The sequence below is a fragment of the Salmo salar genome, chromosome ssa07 (assembly GCF_905237065.1).
Source record: "Salmo salar chromosome ssa07, Ssal_v3.1, whole genome shotgun sequence".
NCBI lineage: Eukaryota > Metazoa > Chordata > Actinopteri > Salmoniformes > Salmonidae > Salmo > Salmo salar.
The window spans coordinates 56,741,389-56,762,580 of NC_059448.1; the positions used below are offsets into that span (position 1 = coordinate 56,741,389).

Below are 21,192 nucleotides of genomic sequence, written 5' to 3' on the forward strand. Positions count from 1 at the left end.
TATGCTGAACATGCAAAAATAAATGGAGTAACTATTGACTGTGACCAACTAAAAACCAGGCTGATGAGGCCTGAAGAACCGATCCTTGTTTAAACTTTAATAACAGCAGAATGCTGAAAACACAGTGGCAAAAGCAACATGTTCACCGAGACAGAACAGCTAACTGGCTGAAATGGGCAGACTGCAATATAAACGTGATGACCAATGACTGAAATGCAATTCGCTTACAGAGAATGTATCCCTTCACATATACTTCCAGAGCCTACAGACTGGTGTTGAAGATCATTCAGAATGCTCTATTGTTCCTCATCAAGCAGCTGCAAACTAGTTTGGGTCTTATTCCACAAACCCCATGGTTTACCCTGCCTACTATCAGACCCGTTTCTATAATAATACAATTCTATAATTTTCTAGATATGATTCATCTTGTCCTGTATGTACAAACGTCACTTATATTTTGCATGCAGCCTACCCACAGTGTATATTAACCAATCAAGTGGCAGTCTTGTGAGACAATTAAAGGAGGAAGGCTCCTGTGGTCCTCTGTAGCTCAGTTGGTAGAGCATGGCGCTGTACGGCAGGGTAGTGGGTTCTACTCCTGTGGTCCTCTGTAGCTCAGTTGGTAGAGCATGGCGCTGTACGGCAGGGTAGTGGGTTCTACTCCTGTGGTCCTCTGTAGCTCAGCTGGTAGAGCATGGCGCTGTACGGCAGGGTAGTGGGTTCTACTCCTGTGGTCCTCTGTAGCTCAGTTGGTAGAGCATGGCGCTGTACGGCAGGGTAGTGGGTTCTACTCCTGTGGTCCTCTGTAGCTCAGCTGGTAGAGCATGGCGCTGTACGGCAGCGTAGTGGGTTCTCTCCTGTAGTTCCTCTGTAGCTCAGTTGGTAGAGCATGGCGCTGTGCAACGCCAGGGTAGTGGGTTCTACTCCTGTGGTCCCTAGCTCAGTTGGTAGAGCATGGCGCTGTACGGCAGGGTAGTTGGGTTCTAGACTCCATGTAGTAAAGTCCTCTGTAGCTCAGTTGGTAGAGCATGGCGCTGTACGGCAGGGTAGTGGGTTCTACTCCTGTGGTCCTCTGTAGCTCAGTTGGTAGAGCATGGCGCTGTACGGCAGGGTAGTGGGTTCTACTCCTGTGGTCCTCTGTAGCTCAGTTGGTAGAGCATGGCGCTGTACGGCAGGGTAGTGGGTTCTACTCCTGTGGTCCTCTGTAGCTCAGTTGGTAGAGCATGGCGCTGTACGGCAGGGTAGTGGGTTCTACTCCTGTGGTCCTCTGTAGCTCAGTTGGTAGAGCATGGCGCTGTACGGCAGGGTAGTGGGTTCTACTCCTGTGGTCCTCTGTAGCTCAGTTGGTAGAGCATGGCGCTGTACGGCAGGGTAGTGGGTTCTACTCCTGTGGTCCTCTGTAGCTCAGTTGGTAGAGCATGGCGCTGTACGGCAGGGTAGTGGGTTCTACTCCTGTGGTCCTCTGTAGCTCAGTTGGTAGAGCATGGCGCTGTACGGCAGGGTAGTGGGTTCTACTCCTGTGGTCCTCTGTAGCTCAGCTGGTAGAGCATGGCGCTGTACGGCAGGGTAGTGGGTTCTACTCCTGTGGTCCTCTGTAGCTCAGTTGGTAGAGCATGGCGCTGTACGGCAGGGTAGTGGGTTCTACTCCTGTGGTCCTCTGTAGCTCAGCTGGTAGAGCATGGCGCTGTACGGCAGGGTAGTGGGTTCTACTCCTGTGGTCCTCTGTAGCTCAGTTGGTAGAGCATGGCGCTGTACGGCAGGGTAGTGGGTTCTACTCCTGTGGTCCTCTGTAGCTCAGTTGGTAGAGCATGGCGCTGTACGGCAGGGTAGTGGGCTCTACTCCTGTGGTCCTCTGTAGCTCAGTTGGTAGAGCATGGCGCTGTACGGCAGGGTAGTGGGCTCTACTCCTGTGGTCCTCTGTAGCTCAGTTGGTAGAGCATGGCGCTGTACGGCAGGGTAGTGGGTTCTACTCCTGTGGTCCTCTGTAGCTCAGCTGGTAGAGCATGGCGCTGTACGGCAGGGTAGTGGGTTCTACTCCTGTGGTCCTCTGTAGCTCAGTTGGTAGAGCATGGCGCTGTATGGCAGGATAGTGGGTTCTACTCCTGTGGTCCTCTGTAGCTCAGCTGGTAGAGCATGGCGCTATACGGCAGGGTAGTGGGTTCTACTCCTGTGGTCCTCTGTAGCTCAGCTGGTAGAGCATGGCGCTGTACGGCAGGGTAGTGGGTTCTACTCCTGTGGTCCTCTGTAGCTCAGCTGGTAGAGCATGGTGCTGTACGGCAGGGTAGTGGGTTCTACTCCTGTGGTCCTCTGTAGCTCAGCTGGTAGAGCATGGCGCTGTATGGCAGGGTAGTGGGTTCTACTCCTGTGGTCCTCTGTAGCTCAGTTGGTAGAGCATGGCGCTGTACGGCAGGGTAGTGGGTTCTACTCCTGTGGTCCTCTGTAGCTCAGCTGGTAGAGCATGGCGCTGTATGGCAGGGTAGTGGGTTCTACTCCTGTGGTCCTCTGTAGCTCAGTTGGTAGAGCATGGTGCTGTACGGCAGGGTAGTGGGTTCTACTCCTGGGACCACCCATACGTATAATGTATGCATGCATGACTAAGTCGCTTTGGATAAAAATGGCATATCTGCTAACCAACATATGTTATTATATTAAATCAACAGGTTTATAATTCTCTCATTATCATCCCTGTGTGTATTGTCCTGCGTACATCATGGTACTAAAGAAGTTGAAGTGAAGTTCAGATGGTCTCCTCACTATTCTTTCAATCGAAAAGGGAAAACTGATCCTAGACCAGCAGTCCTTCCTGAGACGCTTTGTGAATATGGTTCCCTTTATGGGCATGGTGACAGTTACCTGCAGAACACCTTCCTCTATAAGGGCTCTGGTGGAGAAATAGAATGACCCGTTCTCACACAGCTCTCCATCCCAGTCCTGTCTCCGGGGCCTGTTGGATGGATCCAGGTTGAGAGGCTGGGTGGCTACACTACCTGGAGAGGAGAGAGAACATAATCATTATGAGTTGATAGGAAATAGTCTGGTTTCTAATATAACCTGGTCAGGAGAAAAACTCACTTGTTTAATCACACCCCCACCTCTCTATTGTGATTCAGTCACGTGGTGAGGAAAAACTCCTGACCCTACTTCAAATCAAATGTTATTGGTCACATACACACGGTGAGCAGATGTTAATGTGAGTGTAGCGAAATGCTTGTGCTTCTAGTTCCGACAGTGCAGTAATATCTAACAAGTCATCTAACAATTCCATAACAACTACCTAATACACGCAACTCTAAAGGGATGGAATTATAAAGTAGCCTAGGGGTGTTTTTTCCCCACAGAGATTAAGCCTAATCCTGAACTCCAAATCATTTTCTATGGAGATTCTCCATTGATCTTGCTTTTTAATCCAGCATTAGGGTTAATCTGTATCCGGGAAACCGTGCCTAAGTGTAAGGTCCTAAACATAACACATGGCTATCCTGTACCTCCTTTCTTCACCTCCTGCCAGCGGAAGTGATGTTGTCGGACCACAGAGAAGACGGACGTGAAGCCCTGCTTGGTGATCACCTCCAGGGCCTCCTTCAGGTGGAAGGGGTGCAGGCAGGGAGACGTGGCCTGGATGTGACAGATCACATCCACCTCTGGAGGAGGACAACACACAGCAGACTATGAGATACCAGAAGAGTATGAGAAACAGTAGGAGATTTGAATAGTCTTGTATATGCTGCCACTGTTGTCAATTGAAGCTATGGAGTGGTCCCACTTTATTGGGATAATCCCAAATGTTGCCTCATAGATCACAATGAATAAGACTACATGGACAGGGGGGACCTGATCCCAGATCAGCATTCCTACTCTGAGATGCTTGATACATGACGTCCCAGAGCCTTAGCCAAGCTAGTGGCTAAACGAGGTCTGTACATATACATGAATGGCTGACATTATAACAAAGCGCTGCCAAACAGTCATTACAAAGACAGGGTTCGGTCACAATAAATTATAACCAACATTGACACTGTTGCCACAGAGAATCTTCCTCACGCCTCCCTCCTTGTCTCCTAACAGCACATTGGAGCAGAAGATCTGAGCTTCCTCCACTCAGATCTCCTCCTCTAATGCATTTTGAGAAGGAGGCAAGGAGAGAGGACACGAGAAATCAAAGAAATACAATTGACATTCACCCCCTACCTGGGTTTAATCGGACGAATTCCTGGATGGTGTCGAGAGAGCTGGAGGAGTCTTTGGACACCTCTGGGCTCCTGCGGTGAACCTGAGCTCCCCATGCCTTGGCCACCTTCTCAATGTCATCATGGTCAGTTGATACCCACACACTGGGAGAAAGAACGGAAGAAGTTGATTCCTCAGGCTTTGTAACAAGTAGGCTACATCAGTGCAATCCAGTTTTGTGTGGCCAAGCCCAAAACTGGGGGTTCATTCAGACAGTACACTAACTTTCAAATAACAATATTATCCATGCACCCAAAACAAGAATGTCAACATGCTTTCCATAATTAAAAATATTAGAGTTTACTATAGAATACTACAGTACTTACTATAGAATTCTGTAATAAACTGTAGTATACTATACTAAACACTGTAGTATCCCTTGATCATGTGTAGTACTTAGTAGAGAATGCTGTAGTATACTGTTTAATACTGTAGTAAATACTACAGTAGTACCTGGAAGAAAAAAAACACTAGTAAATGCGACTGTAATGTCCGCAAAACACTACCCTTTTTAACTATAGTAAACACTATAGCAATTTGCATTTACCCTGCCCATTCATTCACCTCTTCCATATCCCAATTTGTGTCACCCATAAGTGAGAAACCTACATGCCAAGTATAGCCCATGTACTGTGTTCCCTACAGTTAGAAAAGGGCAGAAGTGCTGACCTATCCATTCAAACCCCAGTCCTATCTACCTACAGGTTATGGAAAATTAAGTATTTTAGTATTTCTCTAATAAGGAGAGAAAGCCACCAACCACTTCTATGTCAAAGATTTAAAACAAAAACACTATAGTAAATAATACAGAGTAAATACTACAGACCGCAAAAACACTACATGAATATACTGTACTACAATATGTATACTATAGTTAACTGTAAATAATACACTACACTAAATAATACAGTAAAGTCCGCAAAAACACTACAGTGAATACTATGGTATTAATATCATAGTATACTAGTATTTTTTGATGTGGGTTGTATGTAGCTAGCCTACCAAGCTTCTATCAAAGCAACTCCGAATACAGTAGTTCGATTAAAAGACATTTGACTATTAGATTGAACTGAATTACCTGTCAAACTGTTTGGAGTCCACTGCAGCTCTCAGAACCCATCCAATGAGGGGGACACCGGCTAACATTTTGATATTCTTCAGGGGGATCCCCTTACTGCCTCCCCTCGCGAGGATCAGGGCTGCGATGTGTCTCTTCTCACCGCTGTCTTTGATAACCTTTGCTTTTCTGTCTCTCACATCTTCGATGCCCGATCGCGTACGTTTTTTAGCAGCAGCCATTGTAAAGGGTCACTCAGTAGCCGAGTGGGAGGATAAGAAGACGTGGCGGTATCACTGTAACTTAGCTAGCTAACTAACTAGTAACGTTAGCGGTAGCTATGTGTAGCAGTCGGCTGATGAATCTAGCTAGCTACTTCTTGTGTTCTAACTCACTGTAGCTAGCAAGATATTTAGGTTACAATATAAACTACTGACTACACTGTGTGAAGGACGGCCTATTAATCCTAGAAATATTACATTTATACACAGAAAAAGTGGCGTATTATGATATTTCATTGTGGCTACGAAATCAGAAAGAACGTCAACATAGAATTGTACCGTAATGATTGAGGTCAATGCGTAAAAAACTATGATGGCTATCAATATTATCAACACGACGATACCTGAGGTGCAAAATGGTAGAAACATGTCCAATGTCTATCTTCTCAATCATAGAACTCCAGGTTTCAATATTGCACAAAATAATGTAAATGTTCTCATCATAGACAACAATTCAATTGCGCTAGTCAACCAAACAGCAGTACTTACGGCAAAGTATTTACTACTTCTAGCTGGAACAACTCTGTGCAGTGCGCGTGTGCAATAACTCAATTCCACATTGCACTCCTAAACAACACCATTTTTAGAAACGGTGGCAAAGGGTTTTAAAGACTACTATTTTACTGATTATAATAGTTTTGGAAACATAAAAATGTGTGGTGATAAGATGATACGTCTGATACCGGGAGCTCGGAGTCATGCATCGAAATCGTTAAGCAGTGTGCCGATATTGTATCGCTTTATCGGAAACACGTTATCAATGACCTCCAAAGATGTGTTTTGTCGAATAACCACCTGATTGGTTTGGTATTCGTTTCGGTAGAATAGGAAAAGGCTTATTTTTACCAGCAGGTGCCACTAGTGTACACTATGTTGATCAAAGCCTCGTGTAATTAACCTATTTTCGACACAATTGTATGGAAATGCTCAATGTTTCAGGAAGCTTCGTTTCCCCATCATTAGCTTCATCGATTAGTAAATGTGCAGAATTTCGGCAAAAATCCATCTTCTCCCACTGCAGGGCACTGGGGTTCCTCACATCACCATATTTGGTAGTGAGTGGAAACGCCAAACGGATGCTTGACATTCAATTTTATACATCCGGTGAAATATCTGGTTCATTATTCAACAGTGTTTTAATCTACCAGTGACAGGAAAATTGTCAAATTCACGTGCTTATCAAGAGAACATCCCTGGTCATCCCTATTGCCTCTGATCTGGCGGACTCCCTAAACACACATGCTTCATTTGTAAAATATGTCTGAGCTTTGGGAGTGTGCACCTGGCTTTCCGTAAATACAAAAAATGGCGCTATCTGGTTTGCTTAATATAAGTAATTTGAAATGATTTGTAGTTGTACTTTTGATACTTAAGTATATTTTAGCAAATTACATTTTTTTTTTTAAACCAAATACTTTTACTCAAGTTGTATTTTTGTGGGTGACTTTCACTTTACTTGAGTCATTTTCTATTGGGGTATCTTTACTTATATACTCAAGTATGACAATTGGGTACATTTCTTTTTCCTGCTTTCACTCAGTAGTAGAAACATAAAACCAACTGCCGGTAAAAACAGACAATATGATCAATGGGAAACCAGAACAGTTTGAACTCATTCCAAAGTCGGAGACAGAGTTCGATAATGGACAAACTGTCTACAAACTCGCACGCCCACTAGATACAAATCACTTTGATGTATGTAGCATAACTGGGAAGCTAGACCTAGACGCTGCATATAATTCAAACGTTCAATTCGTATATTCATGAAAGTGCAGATATAACACAAATCTCATATTACAAATACACACTTACTAGTACATCTGCAAATGCCGGCACATTCATTAAACTCCAGAGATAACCGCTACTGCGAGACTTCTTTAATTTCTTCTTTAATTTCAACAGGGAAATCAGTCTCCTTAGAGACCGTCAAAAATTGCCAATGCCGACTATATTTCAAGTCGTCACGGCGGGGTATTGGGTAAAGTTTTCAACTAGCAATAATCGCGCCTCGGATAGACCTCATAGGCTACGATACTGCCACTGCGCAAAGCTGATTTAAATCTTGAAAAAGGCAAGGTAGCCACCACAGAAGATACAATTCCCGTAGACGGTTCATAATAACGTCGCGGTACAGTGTGGTGCTAATTTGTGTTTAATAGTAATATATTATGATTGAAATGTGTTCAAAACGTTTCGATAACCCGAGGTGTGCATAGTTTGTATTTTAAAAATAAAAATTTAGCTAGAGCACACCGCAATGCATGATGGGATGCGAAACATACCATTCTTATGCGATCGTGCTTTTCAGATCCTTAGGACGTCCCTGCCCCATTGAAGTTGAAATTTAAACGGGTTACGGTAAGCGAATGGGGTTAATGTTAGGGTTAGACGTTTAAGGTAGGGACGTCCCAAGGATTGCGGATAGAACTGACCAATTGTTATGTAAATGTGGGATTGCACTGATCTTATCTGCAGGCAGTTTCCCGTCCGGATCCTAACAAGATGTGGAAATGTTTAGAACAATCGTAGAGAATTGTACGATGGCAATATCAGATATCAGTACGATGGCAACAGTACGGTGGCAATATTCCAACTTTTGAATATTTGCATTGGTGCTATTATTCCATAGGAATATTTTACATTTCTACACAGCCTTACTACACATACCAATAACTGGACCGGGGAGCTTTGTGGACCAGGGAGATGTTTCACTTTGCACCACCAGATGGAGGCATTTGCCTTGAATGTTCATTAGGCAGTAGGTCCACTGTAGTAAAATCTGCCAGTTCAACCGTCCATCCATGTCTGTTATCGGGAGATGACCTGGTACCCGGCCACTAGGGGCAACAGTGAGCACTGTTACCTTCACGTGGGTTTTAGTTTTGCTAGGGCGTTGCTAGGGCGTTGTGGGCGGGGATGGCAGAGGGGCTTCAGCATCTTTCTCTGATTCCAAAGAGCCAAAGGTTGCAAATTGTTTTTTGATATTTTTGTTTTAAGCCTATTCCAAACCTTAACCATTCGGAGTTAATGGCTAACCTTAAGCATTTGGAGTTAATGCCTAAACTTAACCTTAAACACTTTGAAATGTGACGTTGGAACAACTTAGAAATGTGACGTTGTAGAAACATGGACGTCTAATTCTGACAGTGAGACTGTGAGCTGGTTGAGAGAAATAACTACAGTCTAATACAGTTGGCATTCGGTGGTAAAGACACAAGGACACTGTTGTATATGAAGATAATTCACTAAGAACCATGTAAAGTGTAGTACTAATAGCTACCAAGGGTTTTCTCTGCCTATTATTTTGTTGAGATAACTTGGGCATAGTCTTCAGGGTCCCATCTTTACTAGTTAGCTAGCTAGGCTAACTTAAACCTCAAATTGGCAAACAAACCTAGCTAGCTAGCTATTTAGCAGCATAGGTAAGAAAACATGTTAGTTAATAATAAGGATAAATGCATTAAAGCTGCAATATGTAACTTTTTGGGTGACCCAACCAAATTCACATAGAAATGTGAGTTATAGATATATCATTGAAAGCAAGTCTAAGAAGCAGTAGATCTGTTCTATGTGCGCTATTTCTATGCTACGCGTGCCTACGTTTCGTTTGCCGACTTTTACTTTGTTTTGTACAGCAGCTTCAAACAGCTGAAAATACAATATTTTGGGTTATGGAAAATATATTTCACAGAGGTTTAGATGGTACAATGATTCTCTACACTATACTTGCTTGTTTTGTCACATAAACTTAAATTAGGCAAACTATTAGAATTTTGGCAACCAGGAAATGGCAGAGGGATTTCTATACTGAACAAAAATATGAACGCAACATGTAAAGTGTTGGCCCCATGTTTCATGAACTGAAATAAAGGATCCAAAACATTTTCCATACGCACAAAAAGCATATTTCTCAAAAATGTGGTGCACAAATTTGTTCACATCCCTGTACACAATTCCTGGAAGCTGAAAATGTCCCAGTTCTTCCATGGCCTGCATACTCACCAGACATGTCACCCATTGAGCATGTTTGGGATGCTCTTGGGTCGATGTACGACAGCGCACATATCGATTACAGTTCTCACCAAATTCAAGCAACTTCACACAGCGGGACAACATTCCACAGGCCACAATCAACAGCCTGATCAACTCTTTGGGAAGGAGATGTGTTGCGCTGCATGAGCAAATAGTGGTCACACTAGATACCGACTGATCCACAACCCTACTTTTTTTTGTAAGGTATCTGTATTCCCAGTCATATGAAATCCATAGATTAGGGCCAAATTAATTTATTTTAATTGACTGATTTCCTTAGATGAACTGTAACTCAGTAAAATCTTTGATATTTTTGCATGTTGCATTTATATTTTTGTTCAGTGTACATTATGCATTTTTAAAATGAAGTAATTCCGATTAACACATTACACATTATTCTTGCTGCCCTCAGGTGTAGCCTATATTGCCTTAGGGTTTGCCTGGAAACCAGAAATCAGCGTTTGAATCAGGAAAGTTTCCTCTGCATCTCACATTTCTGCCCGACCCAGAATTCAATGTCGGGTTTCCAGGCAAGCGTATGACAGGCCAAAGATTTTCTCTAGGCTTCGGCCTACTTCATTTTGGCGCGCACTCTTCTAGTCGCTGTCTGGTTTGCTAACACTAGCTAGCTGATGTTACGAAACTGAATAAAGCATTTTTTTTTCAATACTCACCTGGAATCGGCTGGGGCTTCTCAAATCACGTTTTCAATTATGATATATTGCAGGTTTTATATGTATACGCTAACCAAACATTGCATATTTAGCATGCATCACTCCAATCTCTACAACGTCAAGTGTTGTTGTAGAATGTCCCCCATAGACAGTAAAGAAAGCGAGATATCCTACTCCCTAATTATTTCTGCTCCAGCATCTTTGTCTCCACCCACAACAAGCATAGAGTTCTGTACATCAGTTTCTAAACCTGTCTGCAACAAGTCACAACTTTGTTGTACGTGCTCGACCGATTGTGTTTCCACTAGTTACCACAGTCACAAAGTCAAAATTGGCTATATTGTAAAAATTCCTTAAAGCAAAAATGAGCTTAATTTAATGAACCTAATTTAAGGCAAGGCATAAGGTTAGTTTTAAAATCAGCATTTAAGAAGCGAAATTGTAGAAAGGCAGGGTTTATGACTTTATGGCTGTGGTAACATTGACGACCGCTCGATTGATAATGCGCTGACGCAACCAAACAAACAGCTACACGTATCTTTTTTTTATATTTAACCTGTGAAACAAATTATTCTTTGATAAACTTGATTGTCACTTTTTTTTATATTTCATCAAGAGACCAATTGCTTGTGAACTGAATAAATGTATACAGATTTCCCACACTTTGATTTCTAAATGCTATTGAATCATCACAATGAAAATACACATTTGTCCTATAATTTAGATGCAATTTGAGGGGAAAATGTTCCAATTGAACCCAAAACAATCAGTTTTATAGGGGCTCTATTTACTGTGACAGTTTCCAGAAACAGTACAATGTTCATACAGTACTGACGCAAATGCTTTATTAAAGGTTTTGATAAGAATGAGGCACAAGGTTGGTGTGTAATACATGTTGCAGCTGATATCAAAACATACTTTTCTTCTACTATTAGGCAAGAGTTGGTCATTATCATCTGTAATAATATGTTCTTTTGTCACGGTAACATTAAACTATTAAATAATCACATGGATTTAGTGATGAGTACAGAATTCAGTACAAAGCAATATAAAGAGTTATTACATGTGTAAAGGCATTTACATCATAAAGTACAACTTGTGGATGCCTATTACAGCTTAGAACCAGACAAAGGCAAAGGCACTTGGAAAGAACCAGACTGAAAATGAGACACTAATCAGTAACTAAAACAGGTTAAATCCATCCTCACAACAATAATTATAACAGGGCATTGTGTGTGTCAGGTATAGCATTGACTACTGTATATGTGGCAGAGTGTGGGGAACAGGACCAGAGTCAGCTCTAACTGAGCCAGAGGATAAACATGGGAGGTCCCACCCAGGAAGAGCAGGACAGCCAATGGGAGCCAGGCCTCGTGTCATGTGACGGCAATGTTCTGGCCCACCGCCTCAGGGGTGAGGAACTGCACTTTGGGCACGGTGAGGACCGAGTTGTTCCTCCGCATGGTGCCGGAGCTCCCGCCGCCGTTCCTCATGGAGTTGTTCCGCCTCATTGAGTTCCTCTTCCTCAGTGAGTTCTGGTGGCTCAGCTCGCTCTTCTGCAGCGTCTGGATGAGTATGGAGGGCTTCTCGTCCAGCTCGCGGGCCGAACACCTCGGCGTCGCCACCTTGACCGTGTTCCCGAACTTGGAGTAGTCCACCGAGTACACCCCATCCTCCTCGGTCACGATGGGCACGAAGCGGTGACCCCACTGGATCTCCTCGGTGACGTAGGAGGTCCGGGCCTGGGTGGTGATGCCCGTGGTCTCCACCACGCCCTCCAAGATCACAATCACCTCCAGGTCGCTGCACTGCAGCTCCATGGCCGACAGGTCGTACAGCGGACTCTCCTTATTGATGGTATGGCAGATAATGAGTGGCGCCAAGAGGAAGATGGAGTTACTCGCCGCGGCGCTCTCCGTCTGCACGTCGATCTGGTGGATAGGGATGACCTCTCCTTCGGGGGTGGTGGTCTTGCGTACCACCTGGAGGCGGACAGCAGCGCCAATGATCATGGACTTGCGGAGGTCGCCCACACGGGTCATGAAGCAGAGGCGATTGTTGCGCACGGCGATGACAGCGTTGCGGCTGAAAATAAGATATGACAAGAAAAGATAACTTTATTGTCCATTTTCTTTACCGATCACATTTGGATCAGATTTAAGGGCTTGCTCAAGTGCATTGTTCAAGGGCACAACAGCAGGAGATTGCATGTGTATAAAAACTTTGACCATTCAAAATCCACTCTCTGGATCTGGGGCATAGAGACACAAACTTTACAACTCTTTTTCAGTATCTAGGATAATGATATGGATATACTAGGGCTGTATGATATGGATATACTAGGGCTGCATGATATGGATATACTAGGGCTGCATGATATGGATATATTAGGGCTGTATGATATGGATATACTATGGCTGCATGATATGGATTTACTAGGTCTGTTTGATATGGATATACTAGGGCTACATGATATGGATATACTAGGTCTGTTTGATATGGATATATTAGGGCTGTATGATATGGATATACTAGGGCTTTATGATATGGATATACTAGGGCTGTATGATATGGATATACTAGGGCTACATTATATGGATATACTAGGGCTGCATGATATGGATATACTAGGGCTATATGATATGGATATACTAGGGCTATATGATATGGATATACTAAGGCTGCATGATATGGATATACTACGTCGGCATGTTATGGATATACTAGGGCTGTATGATATGGATATACTAGGGCTGCATGATATGGATATACTAGGTCTGTTTGATATGGATATACTAGGGCTGCATGATATGGATATACTAGGGCTGCATGATATGGATATACTAGGTCTGTTTGATATGGATATATTAGGGCTGCATGATATGGATATACTAGGGCTGCATACTATGGATATACTAGGGCTGTATGATATGGATATACTAGGGCTGCATGATATGGATATACTAGGGCTGTTTGATATGGATATACTAGGGCTGCATGATATGGATATACTAGGGCTGCATGATATGGATATACTAGGGCTGCATGATATGGATATATTAGGGCTGTATGATATGGATATATTAGGGCTACATGATATGGATATACTAGGTCTGTTTGATATGGATATATTAGGGCTGTATGATATGGATATACTAGGGCTTTATGATATGGATATACTAGGGCTGTATGATATGGATATACTAGGGCTACATTATATGGATATACTAGGGCTGCATGATATGGATATACTAGGGCTATATGATATGGATATACTAGGGCTATATGATATGGATATACTAAGGCTGCATGATATGGATATACTACGTCGGCATGTTATGGATATACTAGGGCTGTATGATATGGATATACTAGGGCTGCATGATATGGATATACTAGGTCTGTTTGATATGGATATACTAGGGCTGCATGATATGGATATACTAGGGCTGCATGATATGGATATACTAGGTCTGTTTGATATGGATATATTAGGGCTGCATGATATGGATATACTAGGGCTGCATGATATGGATATACTAGGGCTGTATGATATGGATATACTAGGGCTGCATACTATGGATATACTAGGTCTGTTTGATATGGATATACTAGGTCTGTTTGATATGGATATACTAGGGCTGCATGATATGGATATACTAGGGCTGCATGATATGGATATACTAGGTCTGTTTGATATGGATATACTAGGGCTGCATGATATGGATATACTAGGGCTGCATGATATGGATATACTAGGGCTGCATGATATGAGCAAATAATCTAACAATCTAATCTAGCATGCAACCTTATAGAGAATCGAACAGCGTGGAGGAGGAACTTCTCTGCGTAATTGACAAGGGGTGGGGCTAAGTGTGTGTGGGAAACAGCCACAAGAGGAGAGGGAGAGACTACAAACAAAGTAAACTATAAAAACGGACTTTACACACGGTTTAGTGGCATCTCATATATTGCATGAAATACGGATCTCTTGCGATATGGATATTGTGATTTCGATGTGAATTCGATTAATTTTGCAGCCCTACCATGCACCAGATTCTTCCAGTTGGGACTTTGGAATCGAAGCAGCAACCCTTCGGATGCTGGCCCGCCTCTCTTTACCCTCTACCTCTCCGGGTGAAGTTTTCCCTAGGTACAGATCTAGGATCAGCTTCTGCTCCCCAATCCTAACCTTTACCATTAGTGTGGTAAATGCTAAACTGACCTAAGATCAGCATCTAGGGGCACCTTCACCCTACACTGTTGCCTACCCACCTCTCCAACTTAATCTAACCTGTAGGCTACCATCCTACCTGAAGATGAGCGTCTCGGCGCGGCGGTGCGACTGGGCTGTCTTCATGAAGATGCACCCCAGCATAATGGCGTTGATGATGAGGCCAGCGATGTTCTGGAAGATGAGGACGGCGATGGCCGTGGGGCACTGCTCTGTGATCATACGGTGGCCAAAGCCGATGGTCACCTGGACCTCGATGGAGAACAGGAAGGCTGAGGTGAATGACCTGCAGAGCAGAGAGAGACAGGGTCAAAGGTCAGGGGTCAGAGGAAATGAGAGTTAAAGAGGAGGGAGACGTTGGACGTAAATATTGGTCAAGGGTCAAATGTTTGTTGTAGACATCTGATCCTACATTTGTAATAGAGGTGTAGAGACCTGATCCTACATCTGTAATAGCGATGTAGAAACCTGATCCTACATCTGTAATAGCGATGTAGAGACCTGATCTTACATCTGTAATAGCGATGTAGAGACCTGATCCTACATCTGGGGTGAGGGTAGAGACCTGATCCTACATCTGTAATAGCGGTGTAGAGAACTGATAATACATCTGTAATAGCAGTTTAGAGACCTGATCCTACATCTGTAATAGCAGTTTAGAGACCTGATCCTACATCTGTAATAGCAGTTTAGAGACCTGATCCTAAATCTGTAATAGCAGTTTAGAGACCTGATCCTACATCTGCGGTGAGGATAGAGACCTGATCTTACATCTGTGGTGAGGGTAGAGAGGTCACAGGGGTCAGAGAGGAGCAGGAAGCTACTGGACAGGCAGTGTGGTTTCCTATGGCTTCCTGTCCTCATCTGCGTCCCCTTACAACCACTGATCCCAGAGGACTAAATATTGAGAGCAATGTGTTGGAGACTTTAAATGGGCAATCAGCAGTTGAAACAATAACAAAGCATGCTACACTCCCCTGATTGGAAAAAAAACGGAGGTATGGGGCCTGAGAAATGGAACCACTCTCAAATTCATAGACAGAGCTATGGAGGGCAAGGACTGACCATCCATGATATCAAAATTGTAGTTTTAACCGTGTCTCAGTGACCTTGTGGTTAGAGTGTCCACCCTGAGATTGGAAGGTTGGGAGCTCGATACCAAATACTGTCAAAATGGGACCTGATGCATCTCTGCTTAACACTCAGCATTAGGGAGATTGGGGGTAAGGCCTTGTGATAGACTAGCGTCCTGAACTTGTACATCAAGCTGCCTCACACTTCCTGCTCACACAAGCCAATGCTTGTGCAAGGCTACATACTTTACTTCCAAGTTTTGAGGCTTTATAGTGTTTGTTTACATTGACTTTGTTTACAAACATTGGAATAAAACAAGCTTATATTTTGCGTTCAGCTGAGGTATGACATTTGAACTATAACTTATACTTATATTCTTCAAGAATCAATTGGTACATATCATTAATTTATGAATTTAGCAACTGCAGATAGCCCCTTTAAAGGGATACTTCAGGATTTTGGCAATAAAGCCCTTTATCTGCTTCCCCAGTCAGATGAACTCATGGAAACCATGTTTATGTCTCTGCATCCAGTATGAAAGAAGTTGGAGGTACTGTAGTTTCGCGAGCAAATGCTAACTAGCATTAGGGCAATGACTGGAAGTCTGTGGTATCTACTAGCATACTAGTAGTTACCAGCAATGACTGGAAGTCTACGGTATCTACTAGCATGATAGCAGTTACCATAGACTTCCAGGCATTGCGCAAACGCTAGTTAGCAATTGTGTTAATGATAGTTAGCAACTTCCATCAAACTGCATGCAAGACATACAAATGGTATCCACGAGTGCATCTGACTCTGGGGAAGTAGATAAAGGGCTTCATTGCCAAAATCCCAAAGTATCCCTTTAAGTTCCTTATCATTTGAAGGAAAATCATTTTTTTATGGCAAGGAGATCTATCATATAACTGTAACAGTGTTATCACAAAAAATAGCAAAGTTATTCTAAAACTGAGTATATGTAATAATTTCACTAAAAGTCCCCAATAAATCCATATAATTTATTCCCGCCCTTAAAATACAAAAGTTTACACACCAAATACAGAAATATATACAAGTTAAATCTCCAAACATCAACAGTTCAAAATATGTATAGAGCCTATACTATACTACTCACTTGACGTTGGTGACGCACTGCTCAATGCCAGACGTGCGGTTGGGTACAAGGTCTCCATGGGCAAAGGCCACGAGCCACCAGCACATGGCGAAGAGGAGCCAACTGCACAGAAAAGTCATGGTGAAGATGACCAGGGTGAAGCGCCATTTCAGGTCCACCAGAGTGGTGAAGACGTCTTGCAAGAATCTTCCCTGTTCTCGGATGTTCTTGTGCGCCAAGTTGCAGGATCCGCTCTTGGCGATGAAGCGGGCTTTGTTCACCCGGTCCCTGAACACTGGTTTGCGGTGGATCCTCGAAGCAAGCCCCGGTAGGGAGAACTCCTCCGGGATTATGCTTTTTCTCGCCAACATCCTTACTGCATTTGCAATAGAGGAAAAAAGTCGGAAGGTTTTAGTAAACCGAAGTGTTTTTTTAGCCGTGCGTAATTCTCCTGTCAGCTTGCGTAAAACATGATTAAAAGTTGGATAAATTCGTATTATTTTGCAAAGTTTTTCATCGATTTGATTTCAATTAACTTCTATCACATAATGGTTCGAGGAGTTCCAGCGCCACTTCCAAAAAGTTGTACTGACGGGTGAGTTTCCAGGCAGTCACAGACCCAGCGCGCATCCCAAATTCTCTTGACGTAGCTGCTCCACTCTATGGGCGGGATGCAATGCACTGCTGGCTTTGTTCAACAAAGAGGAAACCCCAGTAATTACTTCTAAATTGTGTTTTTGTTTTATTGATTTAAAAGCAAAACAATATATGTGTACCCGTTGGAAATTATGTTTAGTTAATTAATCAATACCGGTATTTGAGGTAATGGTTAAACCATCCCATTACTGGGTCCAAATAAAAAAAATCATTGATGTTTTATTTATAAACAAGGCAAGTGTGATAGAAAAATGACTTGTTTTCCAACAGTAAGCTAATTATTCCTGTGTTATTACATTATTATAGGGATGAATTATTAGGATAGGTCCGCTTCCCATTGATGACCAAGAGATGGCGCCATTTAGTAAGCGAGGAGGTGTGTTGTGTGTGAGAATGAGAGAGAGAGTGTGTGTGTGAGCATTTTAAACTCAAAAAGCACTTTTAACTTAAAGCACATTTTTATTATCAGTTCAAGTGTAAAAAAGGTAGGCACACAGTGTAATGATCAACTATGTCTATATTTAAAACATCTGTTAATTATACACAATGTACATATAAGACAGACACAAGCCCACAATAAAATGGAAAAAGACAACCTGCAGTCTCGGAATTATATTGATTATTATTGATAATATTTGAACATATATTTCTGTGCACATTGAAAATATAAATAGTAAAAGCAGAGATGATATAATCTCTGTGATATGGATCAAGGATATCTGCAGTCTGAATTACTATAGATCTATAAGTAGAGTGTACAAAACATTAAGAACACCTGCTCTTTCCATGACATAGACTGACCAGGTGAATCCAGGTGAAAGCTATAATCGCTTATTGATGTCACTTGTGAAATCCACGTCAATCAGGGTACAGGAAGGGGAGGAGACCGGTTAAATAAGGATTTTTAAGCCTTGAGACAATTGAGACGTGGATTGTGTGTGTGTGTGCCATTCAGAGGGTGAATGGGCAAGACAGAATATTTAAGTGCCTTTGAACGGGGTATGATAGTAGGTGCCAGGCGCACCGGTTTGAGTGTGTCAAGAACTGCAACGCTGCTGTGTTTTTCTTTCTAGAACCTAAAAAGTTTTTTTCAGCTGTCCCCATAGAACAGGGTTCCCCAACTGGCTGCCTGCAGGCCGAATTTGGCCCGCGGGTGGTTTTATTTGGCCCCCCAAGCGTTCTGAGCACCCCCCCCCAAAATAAACAGGAAATCAGCTCCAAGTGATTTTAATTTAAGAAATCTATTCCCAAGTATTCTCACACATACTGTAATAGAGACACATGGGATCATATACAAATGTAAGGTTTGAAATGATTATTTTTAAGTTAAACATTATATCTGTTTGGGCTTCTAACGGTCAATTAGCAGTCTACAAATTATTATTAATTATGTTCCTGCCCCCCGACCATCCGCTCCAGACAAAATCGGCCCCCGAAGAACCCTTTCAATAACTATTTTTGGTTCCAGGTAGAACCTATTTGGTTCCAGGTAGAACACTTTTGGGTTCCATGTAGAACCCTTTCCACAGAGACTTCTACATGTAATCCAAAAGGGTTCTACCTGGAACCAAAAAGGGTTCTCCTATGGGAACAGCCAAAGAACCCTTCTGGAACCGTTTTTTAGAAGTGTAGGATTAACAGACAGTCATAGACTTACACACCACAGCCTTGCCTTCAAATTCATCAGAGGGACAATAGCCTACCACTCATCTCCAATGTCATTCTCCAAGACGTGCTCTATATCTATAGTCATTCTGCTCTCATGATGTCATGGATCTAGAGAGCGGTGAGTGTTGTGTCTCTGCGCTTTCTGACAGACCGACTGACTCCAAAGTGCTGCTTGCCCATAAAAAGACAACTCTGCTGAAGGATAGCAGCCACACTATAGGGGCCATGTTGTTGACCTTTGGCCTTTTACATGGACTCCCCCCCGCCACGGCAGAAGCTACATTAAACATACTTAGCTGCTACTCACTTATAATGTATACAATGGAGAGTAGGAAGGTTGAGGGGAGACACCTAGCCTGGAATCCAAGCTAAATGAAACAATGGTTCAGTCTGGTTCAACCAGGCTAGAAGACGCCTACCCATTCATAGATTATAGAGAGGGCATCTTGAGTTGAAAACATGAGTGGGAAAACATCCACACGTGTGTAAGGAAAGTAGGGCAGGAATTCTGGGTCATGAGTTTGGTATTGAATAAGAATGAAGAATGAATTAAAAACAAATTTCTTGAGATGAGAAACCGTTTTACACTGACAAACAAAACAACACAGCAGTATGGTGGTAAAAACAGATACTGAAATTCTTCAAAGTGTACCTTACAACAATCAGTTTGGCATTCAGGCTATAATACAATACAAAGAAGTCAATATAAAATTCTCATTGTTCGATATGCAAAATAACTATAAATATTCAGGTACTACAGTGGGACAGTGGCACAGCTCCCCAGAAACCAGGTTTAATACTGAAAATATAAACCACTTTCCTTACCAATTACACCAGCCAGCACCATGTATGGTAGAAACTAATGCTGGCCTGGCTTATGGTAGGTAGAAGAAAGCGGAATCTTCCCTTATCATTTAGGTCTGGATCTTAACTTAACACCAACATGCATAACTCCAAGTTTTCACATACATCTTGACATGAATGTATGGTTTACAGTACACCAGTTCTGTATAAATTGAAGTTAGGCGTGCACATTAAGATTCAGTCCTTTAGAGAACACCCATTCGGTGAAAGCTGTCCTTTTTCAAAGAGGAGTCAGTGACCACTAAATGTCCACAGTCCCATGGTTCAGTCAGCATCGCATCTAATCAGACAGACAAAGGGTCACCGGGCTAAAAATGCTCCAGCGATATACCCTACAGTGTTCGTACCAATGTAGTAATACTACAGTATACCTGCTTATTGCTAACCTATGAATAATGTTGTAAAATATATACATATACATCTAGTAATAAGTGTAACAAAAGATATAATTTAAACATAAAACATTTAAGTAAAGCTTTATAAAATTGTAATCATATTTAACGACGGATTGTGATCCGTACACGACCAAGTTAATAGGTCACTCATTCAATCAATCAATCAATCACTCAATAACTAATACATTACCAATAATCAACACAAGAAGGCCATCAGTGGTGCTTTGGGAAGCAGTGTTTCCCCTACCATTACCAAGTGGAGGTGGTCAACCGGCCTGGCTCCATTTCCCCCGTCTAAAACCTACAGTATTAGCTTCAGTCAATAATGGTAATAATATCTGGAACTCTGCGCCCCACCTAAGCATTGTGGGAAACACTGAGGAGGCTGATTAATTGATAGATAGACTGACTGATGGTGTGCTGGCTGACAGTGTGTGAGCCTACATGTCAGCCCTGACGAAGGAAGCAAACATGCCGTCCTCGTTCTCCAGAAGGGTCTCTGGTTTGTCGATCTCTAAGATGTTCCCTCGCTTCATCACGATCACCAGGTCAGCTTCCAGGATGGTGTGGACACGATGCTGCATGAAGAACACACACACAGACGCACGCACACACACACACATTACATTACATTTGATTGATTCTTTAATTACACAAAAAAAGAGGAAGAGATGCAATGCAGCTTTGATTTGTAATGTAGCCAGACAGACAGAGATAAACTGTGCTGAGAAAAAATAACAGATACCTGAATGTATTTTCAATTTAGTCTTATCTCACAACCCCAAGAGTCAACTGCTAAAATTAGCTGTAGTACCCCTCCTTAACCCCAGACAGATTAGATGTAGTACCCCTCCTTAACCCCTAGACAGATTAGATGCAGTACCCCTCTCTTTAACCCTCAGACATATTAGATGTAGTATCTCTCTTTAACCC

The 21,192-nt window shown here is 42.7% G+C and overlaps 3 protein-coding genes and 1 non-coding gene across 11 annotated transcripts in view; all 4 read right to left on the reverse strand.

The window, feature by feature from the left end:
- Positions 1-5,762, reverse strand: part of neua (N-acylneuraminate cytidylyltransferase) — a 20,069-nt gene extending 14,307 nt beyond the window's left edge. Inside the window, 4 exon segments of the mRNA NM_001139924.1 lie at positions 2,854-2,987; positions 3,486-3,641; positions 4,189-4,331; positions 5,306-5,762. Of these exon segments, the coding sequence (NP_001133396.1) occupies positions 2,854-2,987; positions 3,486-3,641; positions 4,189-4,331; positions 5,306-5,526 (654 nt within the window). The 5' untranslated portion in view covers positions 5,527-5,762.
- Positions 5,763-7,476: 1,714 nt separating this feature from the next.
- Positions 7,477-7,617, reverse strand: LOC123743899 (U4 spliceosomal RNA). The gene has a single exon (XR_006770750.1). It is a non-coding gene; the product is annotated as a U4 spliceosomal RNA (small nuclear RNA).
- Positions 7,618-11,099: 3,482 nt separating this feature from the next.
- On the reverse strand, positions 11,100-17,282 carry irk8 (ATP-sensitive inward rectifier potassium channel 8). Its single transcript, NM_001140360.1, has 3 exons — positions 16,697-17,282; positions 14,585-14,791; positions 11,100-12,356 (listed from the first exon to the last, which is right to left on the reverse strand). Exons 1-3 carry the CDS (start codon positions 17,044-17,046, stop codon positions 11,648-11,650), a joined length of 1,266 nt encoding a protein of 421 aa, NP_001133832.1. The 5' UTR covers positions 17,047-17,282; the 3' UTR covers positions 11,100-11,647.
- A 489-nt stretch (positions 17,283-17,771) lies between these two features.
- The window catches only part of LOC106609713 (ATP-binding cassette sub-family C member 9), a 74,851-nt gene continuing 71,430 nt past the window's right edge, over positions 17,772-21,192 (reverse strand). For all 8 annotated transcript variants that reach the window (XM_045722344.1, XM_045722345.1, XM_045722350.1 and 5 more), the window contains one exon: positions 17,772-20,837. Coding sequence is in view for 5 of the 8 variants with exons in the window: in XM_045722345.1 (XP_045578301.1) it covers positions 20,700-20,837 (138 nt within the window). In the remaining 3 variants the exon portion in view is untranslated. The remainder of the gene's footprint in view (positions 20,838-21,192) is intronic.